The sequence below is a fragment of the Dendropsophus ebraccatus genome, chromosome 3 (genome assembly GCF_027789765.1).
Source record: "Dendropsophus ebraccatus isolate aDenEbr1 chromosome 3, aDenEbr1.pat, whole genome shotgun sequence".
Classification (NCBI taxonomy): Eukaryota; Metazoa; Chordata; class Amphibia; order Anura; family Hylidae; genus Dendropsophus; species Dendropsophus ebraccatus.
This window is the reverse complement of record NC_091456.1, coordinates 192,992,701-193,002,877: the sequence shown is the minus strand read 5'-3', so window position 1 is coordinate 193,002,877 and position 10,177 is coordinate 192,992,701. Positions and strand designations below refer to the sequence as shown.

Genomic DNA, 10,177 nt, shown 5'->3' with positions numbered 1-10,177 from the left:
GCATTATTAGTATATGGGGGCACCTCTGGGGGCATTATTAGTATATGGGGGCACCTCTGGGGGCATTATTAGTATATGGGGGCACCTCTGGGGGCATTATTAGCTCATGGGGGCACCTCTGGGGGCATTATTATCTCATTGGGGGCACCTCTGGGGGCATTATTAGTGTATGGGGGCACCTCTGGGGGCATTATTATTGGTGAACATATACAAATCAAACAGCCCCCCAGACCCTCGAAATTCAATAACCCCAAACGGGGCATTGCCTAGTACTCATGTACAGCATTCTGAATACAGGGGAACCCCTACCCCACTCTTGTATAAGTTTTAGTCTCCATCATAATGAGCCCCGCTGGGCTTGTAGACACGCTATAAATTGTACGTTGCAGGGGTGAATATAATGCACTGCATACAGAGCCCAAGAGGCAGCTATACAAGTAAGTGTCTGTATGGTGACATTTACATTGCACCTTGTTCACATTTAGTTTCTACAATTTTATAACTGTATAACAGAGGTTACATTTTAAGCCACTGGGGAAAATGGGGTATATGAGCCAGTTCTCTAGAATTGATCTGAACCAAATTATACCTCCCAGCAAGGCGTGGGGCGAACACACTATTTTTTTTTATTAATGTGGGGGGCCCAGACACTTTGGTTGTATGGGGCCCCGAAATTCCTGATGGCGGCCCTGCCCATATGGCACATTATGTCCACATGTGGGGTATTTTCGTACTCAGGGGAAATTACCCTACACGTTTTGCATTTATTTTCTTTTTTAACCCCTTGTGGAAATGGAAAAAAAATCAAGGCTAGACCAACATTTAGTGTAATTTTTGTAAAATTTTTACTCTAAATCATTAATCTTGTCATGATTTTTTTATTTTCACAAGGGGCTAAAAGATAAAAAAAAAACACAAAATGTGTAGAGCAATTTCCCCTGAGTACGGAAATACCCCACATGTGGACATAAAGCGCCGTGCGGGTGCAGGGTAAGCCTCCAAAGGGAAGGTGCGCCATTTGGTTTTTTGAGGCTGGATTTGGATGGAATGGATTTCGAGGGGCCATGTTGCATTTAAAAGGCCCCTGTGTTGCCAAAACACTGGAAACCCCCCACAAGTGACCCCATTATGGAAACTGCACCCCTCAAGGAATGTAACAAGGGGTGTAGTCAGCATATGGACCCCACTGGTGACGGGCACATTTGTGCCGTGAAAGTGAAAAAATGAAATTTTTCACTTTCACGTCACATTGTTCCACATTTGTGCCCGTCACCAGTGGGGTCCATATGCTCACTGCACCCCTTGTTAGATTCCTTGAGGGGTGTAGTTTCCAGAATGGGGTCACTTGTGGGGGGTTTCCAGTGTCTTGGCAGCACGAGGGCTCTGTAAATGCGACATGGCCCTTGAAATCCTTTCCAGTGAAATCCAGCTTGCAAAGGACAATTGGCGCTCCTTCCCTTTGGAGGCTCGTCCTGCGCCCCCTTGGCACTTTATGTCCACATGTGGGGTATTTCTGTACTCGGGAGAAACTGCGCTACACATTTTGTGTCTTTTTTTTCCTTTTATCCCTTTGTGAAAATGAAAAATTGAAGGCTAGAACAACGTTTTAGTGTAAAAAATACTTTTGTCTTTTTTCACACTACATTGTTCTGAAAATCTGTGAAGCACCTGTGGGGTCCAGATGCTCACCGCACCCCTTGTTACATTCCTTGAGGGGTGTAGTTTTCTAAATGGTGTCCCTTTAGGGGTGTTATTTAGGTTTTGGCACCCCAGAGCCTCTGCCAACCTGAAGTGGTACAGTCAGAAATGACCAAATATAACGGAGCCATTGAAATGCACTGGGCGCTCCTTTATATCTGAGGCTTGTGGTTGCGTCAAGTAGCGCAATAGGGCCACATATGGGGTATTTCTATAACCTGCAGAAACGGGGCAATAATTATTGGGGTGCATTTCTCTGGTAATAGGTTTATAATTATGAAAAATATTGGATTACAATAAAATCTCTGCACAAAAAATTTAAATTTTCAAATTTCTTACACACTTAGCTTTTATTTCTGTGACTCCCCTAAAGGGTCAAAACACTTTCTGGATGTGCTTTTGCAGAGTTTGGGGGGTGCAGTTTCTGAAATGGGGTGCTTTGTGGGGCTTTCTAACACACAGTCCCCTCAAATACACTTTAAACCTGAACAGGTCCCTAAAAATATCTGATTTTGAAATTTTACTGAAAATTTGGAAATTTGCTGCTAATGTTTTAAGCTCCCTATTGTGTAAAAAAAATGAAAGATAGTTTAATAAATGCCGCCAACATAAAGTAGACATGTTGCTAATGCTATTTAATATATAATTTATGTGGTATAACCATTTTCTGTATAAGCAGAAAAGTTTTAAAGTTGGAAAAATGCATTTTTTCACAATTTTTCACGCTATTTTGGGTTTTTTTCATAAAGATTTGTTATAAATATCGACTCTAATTTACAAGAAATGTGAAGTACAATATGTCAGGAGAAAACAATCTCAGAATCAGCCGGATAGGTAAAAGCATCCCGAAGTTATTAATGAATAAAGTGACACTGGTCATATTCATAAAATTTGCTCCGGTCCTTAAGGCCATTTCAGGCCCGGTCCTTAAGGGGTTAAAGATGTGAAATGGAGACTGACACACAAAATGGCAGCCAATATACTTCAAATAGCCACCATTTAGTCCCAGCATTACAGTTTGCAAATGTAAAATAAGTCACTTGGGGAGAAGGAATCCTCTATCCAGTATCATATCAGCAATGCTGTTTTACTGAAGACTTCAGAAGAGAAGGATATAGGGGTAGTGATGACTGAGAGAGTTATGCAGGTGTTACACACGGCAGTTTTTGAGCCAAAACCAGAAGCAGATAGAAAGTAATGGGTAAAATAAAAGGAAGCCCTTGTCTCCTTCCTGCCGGATCTTCTTCTAATTTGGGTTTGTTTGAACCTTTAATGAGCCGCAGTAAAACAGTCCGGCCCCTCACACGTCTGTCAGCATTTACTGTCAGGAAACCATCAGGATTATCTGATCAGGAAAATCAATGTGTTGTAGTGTCAGGATTTCTGGATGATTTCCTGATGTGCATGAGGAAAGTGTCAGTAATTCCTGATGCTCCCATAGACTTCTATGGGGACAGCCGCTCAGGAAATCCAGATGACAATAGGACGGGGTCTATAATTTCCTGACCTGAACGGACACAGGAAAAATCCTGCAGGTGTCACTGCCCAATACAGCCCTATGGGTCAGGAAACCGTCCAGAAATCCGGACAGATATTCCTGAAGTGTATAGGGGGAATACGGCTGTATCCATGTTTCCCAGGACTCTCTAGGGCGGTATATACAACTTCTGCAGCCGCGGGGAATCAGACGCTGAGCCCTCGTGTTCAGATAACATTGCTGACATATTTGCTGAGCACTTCACCTTCAAAGCTTCATCTTTGTTGTATCCAAAAACACATAACAGGACGTAGAGGAACACACACTCCCTGCCAAGGCCTTGAGAAAGCACTTGATAGCAAGAAACAGTTGGCAGGGAGTGAGCACTCCTCTACGTCCTGTTATGTGTTTTTGGATACAATGGCGCGGTATGAAAACTTCTTGTATATACTTATATGGACCTATGTGTTAAGCTGAGCACCATCTATAGCACTGACACCTGGGACCAGTAGTGCCGATAGTTTGCCGAACACTAGTCTTGGGTCTTGATGAGAAGCAGTGACAACATCATAACCGTATATATATCCACATGAGATTTTATTAACAATCAGTAACAAGTTTGGAGCTGCGGTATATGATATCTGTATTACCGCCAAATCTCCTATACACATGGGGAATACACAGCTGTGGTATCTGGATTAGATTTGTTTTTTTTAAATAACAGACGTGTGAGTGATCATTGAGCACTTTAAATTGGCTTCTCCCTTGAGTGAATTTTTTGGTGAATAATAAGCCTAGTTTTCCGCGTATAACATTTTCCACATTCTGAACATGAAAATGGCTTCTCCCCTGTGTGAGTTATTTGATGTGTCATAAGATGTGATTTATTAGTAAAACATTTTCCACATTCTGAACATGAAAATGGCTTCTCCCCTGTGTGAATTCTTTGATGTTTATAAAAATTAGCTCTTTGACTAAAACATTTCCCACATTCTGAACATGAAAATGGCTTCTCTCCTGTATGACATCTTTCATGTACAGTGAGCTGTACTTTGGCAGTAAAACATTTTCCACATTCTGAACACGAAAATGGCTTCTCTCCCGTATGGGTTCTTTCATGTACACTGAGCTGTGATTTCAAAGTAAAAGATTTTCCACATTCTGAACATGAAAATGGCTTCTCTCCCGTATGAGTTCTTTTATGTATACTGAGCCTTGATTTCAAAACAAAACATTTTCCACATTCTGAACATGAATATGGCTTCTCTCCCGTATGAGTTTTTTCATGTATAATAAGCTGTGATTTTAAAGTAAAACATTTTCCACATTCTGAACATGAAAATGACTTCTCTCCTGTATGAGTTTTTTCATGTAAAGTAAGTGTTGATTTCAAAAAGAAACATTTTCCACATTCTGAACATGAAAATGGCCTCTCTCCTGTATGAGTTTTTTCATGTCTAGTAAGGTGGGATTTCAAAGTAAAACATTTTCCACATTCTGAACATGAAAACAGCTTTTCCCCTGTATGAGTTTTTTCATGTACAGCGAGGCTTGATTTAAAAGCAAAACATTTTCCACATTCTGAACATGAATATGGCTTCTCTCCCGTATGAGTTCTTTCATGTACAGTGAGCGTTGATTTGCTAATAAAACATTTTCCACATTCTGAACATGAAAATGGCTTCTCTCCTGTATGAGTTTTTTCATGTACAGTGAGCCTTGATTTTAAAGCAAAACATTTTTCACACTCTGAACATGAAAATGGCTTCTCTCCTGTATGAGTTTTTTCATGTCCAGTGAGAAGTGATTTTTGAGTAAAACATTTCCCACATTCTGAACATGAAAATGACTTCTCTCCAGTATGATTTCTTTCATGTAAAGTGAGTTTTGATTTCTCAGTAAAACATTTTCCACATTCTGAACATGAAAATGGCTTCTCTCCTGTATGAGTTCTTTTATGAAAACTGAGCTGTGCTTTCCTAATAAAACATTTTCCACATTCTGAACATGAAAATGGCTTCTCTCCCGTATGAGTTCTTTCATGTAAAACGAGTTCGGATTTAAAATCAAAACATTTCCCACACTCTGAACATGAAAATGGCTTCTCTCCCGTATGAGTTCTTTCATGTAAAGTAAGCTTTGATTTACAAGTAAAACATTTTCCACATTGTAAACATGAAAATGGCTTTTCCCCTGTGTGAATTCTTTGATGTTTCAAAAAATCTCCTTTTTGAGTAAAACATTTTCCACATTCTGAACATGAAAATGGCTTTTCCCCTGTGTGAATTCTTTGATGATGTAAAAACCTTGATTTTTGAGTAAAACGTTTTCCACATTCTGGACATGAATATGGCTTCTCTCCCGTATGGGTTCTTTCATGTAAAGTGAGTTTTGATTTCTCAGTAAAACATTTTCCACATTCCGAACATGAAAATGGCTTCTCTCCCGTATGGGTTCTTTTATGTAAATTGAGTGCTGATGAGTAAGCAAAGCATTTTCCACATTCTGAACATGAAAATGGCTTCTCCCCCGTATGAGTTCTTTTATGTGAAGTAAGCTTTGATTTATCAGTAAAACATTTCCCACATTCTGAACATGAAAATGGCTTCTCTCCCGTATGAGTTCTTTCATGTAAACTGAGCCCTGATTTGAAAGCAAAACATTTTCCACATTCCGAACATGAAAATGGCTTCTCTCCTGTGTGAGTCATTTCATGCCTAGTGAGCCTTGATCTAAAAGTAAAACATTTTCCACATTCTGAACATGAAAATGACTTCTTCCCCGTATGGGTTCTTTCATGTATGGTGAGCTGTGATTTCAAAGTAGAACTTTTCCCAGATTTTGAGCATGAAAATGCTTTTTCTCTTGTGTGAGTTTTTTGATGTTGCACAAGTTGTGATTTTCGTGTAAAATATCTTTCACATTCTTGGCATGAAAATCTCTTCTCCTTATTCTGCTTAATCTCTGGTGGATCAGTAGCCAGGACGTGTATAACAGGATGAGATGGCAGATCTTTGCTGTGAGGGGCTGGGGGTATATCTGGGGTAATAGAATGTTCTTCATATGTATCCTGTGTGATCTGACCATCTGCTGTAATATCTGGAGATATCTGATGTCCCTCTGATCTCCGGGGACACTCAGCTGCCAAGAAGAAAGATGGTTTTATTATTATTTAATAAGATAATGTTACATTTCTATTGATCATTGATTCATCTTGACTGTAAAACCTGGACAGATAAGAATACTAAGTGTCCTATTACACCGAGCGATTATCAGGTGATTCGGGCAGATATCGCTCCTGTAATAAAGACAGTGATCAACCAATGAGCGGCAATCGTTCCCTTGTCAGCTGATCGTGGTTTTAAACCATGACACTCATCAGCCTGATGGAAGGGGTACTGGCTGTATAGAGAATAAGAAAGATGATACTTACCTTTCCCAGCTCCCCCAGTGTCATCCTGCCTTGTGTCTGTGTCCCCCGCTGTCCTGTCTTGGTCAGTGATTGGCTGAGCAGCTGTGACTGCAGAGACTGGTTCAGAAGTGTCAGCAGCAGCTGTAGTCAGTGGGGGACGCAGAGACAAGGCAGGAGGACACCGGGGGAGCCGGGAGAGGTAAGTATCATCTTTATTATCTTACCCCTTTAATCCCTTCACGACCAAGGACGTAACTGTACGTCCTTGGTCGGGTAGGGGAGTTCAGAGCGGGGCTGCGCAGCGACCCTTCTCTGAACCGACATGATCCCGGGTGCTATTAATAGCCCGGAACCGCAGCCATTAGCGGGCGCAGTCCAATCGCCGGGCCCGCTAGTGAACCATTTACAGGGGCTGGCTGGCAAATTTTAGCCTGGGGGGGCAGGCACACAGCACCGGCCCATGAGTAGCCGGCTAGCGGCCCATCCTTCAAGGACCACTCTGTCCCTTACATATTATTACCCTCCCTACATCAGTGCAGGGAAAGTAGATGGTAACTCGGACCTGTACTTCCTCCAGCAGCGATGTTCAGACAGTTCAGATAACATCTTCAGCCCTTCCAGTGATTTGTAAGCAGGGAATTCCTACTGCTCTCTGTGTCACTTTCCTGTATGAGGCTATGTTCAGACGCTGTATGACACTGGCCGTTCTGTGACCCGGCTGGTGTCCGATAGGATCATCCCAGCCGGTACTGCAGGATGATCTTCAGCACTGTTGAATTCGGATGCGGGCGCATCCGTGCATGCCCGCATCAGAATTCCCAGCAGCTTACATTGGAGCGTGCGGCCGGAGCCGCACGCTCCATTGTGTGAACTGACAGGGTTTTCTGCGGCTGCTATTCAATGAATGACATGCCAGTTTCTTGCGGCGCCGCTAGGGATCCCGGCCGAAGTGTATACTAGAGTATATAGTGATGTGTATTACCTGCTGATGGGAGGGGCTGCTGATCCTCCAGCATCACATCCTTGTACTGATCCTTGTGTCCTTCTACAGACTTCCGCTCCTCCATGGAGAAATAGACCGCCAAATATACCTTAAAAGACAAGACAAGCTCACTTAGGGGTCACGTTACATGCTATCCATAGAAGTCTATGTATATAGGAGGGGGAGGAGGAGGATGAAGCTTCCGAGTGAGATAGATGTAAGAGACACAAACATGGCGGCCGCAGTATTATACATGTCCCAACAATGAAGCTGTAACACTCCGGGCTTATTCCCACCTTCCATGCACAGTCTGTAAATAAGGATGATGTGCTACAGAACCGAGATCAGAGTTCCTGGCATCATGTATCATTGTGATGCCGGGAGCTCCGGAACTCACTACTGTACTGACGCGCTGTATCAGACGGAAAACATGTAAATAGCTTCGGAGCTCCCGGCATCATAATGATACCTGATACTGGGAGTTTCGCATTCCGGTCTGTAGCACATCTTCCATGCACAGACCCTAATAACGGAATGTACTACCGCCTCCTAAGAAGGACAAGACGTGGCAATATGGGAATCCATCTGTGGGGTACGGAAGGTGTTAGTGTGCTGCCGGGTTAGCTAGTAGGATAGTACAGTAGCTAAGTGGGTCTAGGGTCACCTGGGCACTGGTTACATTAGCCTGGAAAGGTATAGGACAGCTTGGTACTCCACAAATCACAGAAAAAAGAAAAATAACCCAAGAAGCCACCTAAGCCAGAGTCCAATGCGTTAGGCAAAATACAATAGTTTACTTGAACAATATATTGCAATACAAGAATCGTACTGGAGTAGCAAACAGTTCAGTGCAACGCAGATACTACAATCTTGAAAAACCACGTAGGTGCTTGCAGTTGAGGTAGTAGTCAGGTGCTAAGAGAAGGGTGCTTTGCAGTAAAGTGAGTGGAGGAGAGGAGCTGCCAGAGGGGCCTTGTCCAGTGTAGAAGTGTACTCTGCCAAAAAGTTAGAGTTGTGTCAGGATGACATCTTTGCGAAGCGTTATGCGCCCCTCGGCTTGTGCTGTGCGGCCGAGAAGGCGCTGAAATTCTTATGATCTCCCTGTGTTTTGTTTTGCTGTGTCTGAACACTGGTTTATCTGCTCACTTTGTTTGGTGGACACACACGACTGCACCTGCTGATTTCTGTCTGGTCATGTCACGGTTAATCTGTGTTTTGGTTCTGCTGTGACTGACAGGTCTTCCTGCCAGCGGTCTTGTTTTGTTGTCAGGTGTCTGTGTTTGGAGATCAGGGGAATGGTTGAATTGTGTTCTGGATCAGAGCCCTGGCCTCCTATATAACTTAAGCCCCTATTCCACGGGTCGTTAAGAGGAGCAAACGATCGCTGATCGTCCGGGCAGCCCATAGGATACAGCAGCGTCTGCTGCCGACGCTCCTATTCAACGGAGCGACGGCAGCTGATCGCTGCTATATCAGTCGCTTGTTTTTCAACATGTACTGCAACGATCAGCCGACATGAAAGATGTCAGCTGATTGTTGCGTTCTATTCCACAGGACGATTATCGTTCGTAGCGGCCGATATCGCCCAAATACGAACGATATGCGTTCCGTGGAATAGGGCCTTAATTCCTTGACCTCCCTTGCTTGCCGCCTGCTCCTGACCATACTGCCTGGACTTTGACTACGCCTATTGGATTCTGATTTTGTACTTTTGCTGCCCGATTGTTGTGACCCGGACTGTGTACTATTCTTTATTGTGCTTGTCTGTCTTGTTTTGTGTTCCACCCAGCAAGTGCAGGGACCGCCGCCCAGTTGCTCACTGCCATTTTAGGGCAGATTGCAGCAAGTAGGCAGGGACAGTGGGCTGGGTTCAGCGTCAGGGCTCACTGTCTTGTCTTGTTCCTGACAAGTTGTCTATAGAAGAAGAATAGAGAGGGAATACTTATACTCACAGATGACTTCTTTCTGAACTGCCTTTTGTCCCCTAGTTACGGAATACCCGTCCTAGGTGGGCAGTACAAGCCCCAGGCCTTGTTATCTAGGTAAGCAGGCTCCTGAGGTTTTCCAGTTGTTCTGCACTGCACAGTGGAATATGTAAACTTTTCCTTAGTACCTTTGTTCCCCTGGGGTCAGTTCCTATGACTCCTAGGGTAACTGCCCTGCACATTGTAGAGAGGTTCCTGGCATGCACAAGGTAATCCCTGTTTGGCTTCTCACCTCCTGTAGCTAACTTAGCACTGCATCCCTGGTTCTGTTACTCGTAACAGAAAACATGGCTCACTTAGCTGTCCCTTCACACATCCACTCTCTAGAATGATTACCACTAACTGCTCATCCCTGTTAGAGGACCTGGCCAAAGCCAGGCCCTGGCTCGGCTTCTCCAGAGACTTGTTCTGTTTGCTTCCTCTCACACTGACTACAGAATTAAGACTAACAAACTCTTCCCACCAGGAACTATGTCCTCCCTACAGGGGCAAACTAAACCCTTCTGTGATTGGTGGGCCGTGTGTGTGTGGAGAAAGAGAGAGAGTGAAGGATAGGTCAGAGTCAGAAAAAAAAGAGGGAAAAGCACCTGCACCTTTGAGTGGACAAGACATCATGTGATACA

General features: G+C 43.5%; 1 protein-coding gene across 1 annotated transcript; it reads right to left on the bottom strand.

Annotated features, from left to right (window-relative positions):
- Nucleotides 1–3,595: 3,595 nt before the first annotated feature.
- On the bottom strand, nucleotides 3,596–5,973 carry LOC138786725 (zinc finger protein 268-like). The gene has a single exon (XM_069963733.1). It carries the CDS (start codon nucleotides 5,883–5,885, stop codon nucleotides 3,924–3,926), a length of 1,962 nt encoding a protein of 653 aa, XP_069819834.1. The 5' UTR covers nucleotides 5,886–5,973; the 3' UTR covers nucleotides 3,596–3,923.
- Between the last annotated feature and the right edge of the window lie 4,204 nt (nucleotides 5,974–10,177).

Coding starts and splice junctions, on each gene's coding strand:
- LOC138786725 (XM_069963733.1), bottom strand. CDS start 5,885: ATGACTCACACAGGAGAGAAGCCATTTTCATGTTCGGAATGTGGAAAA.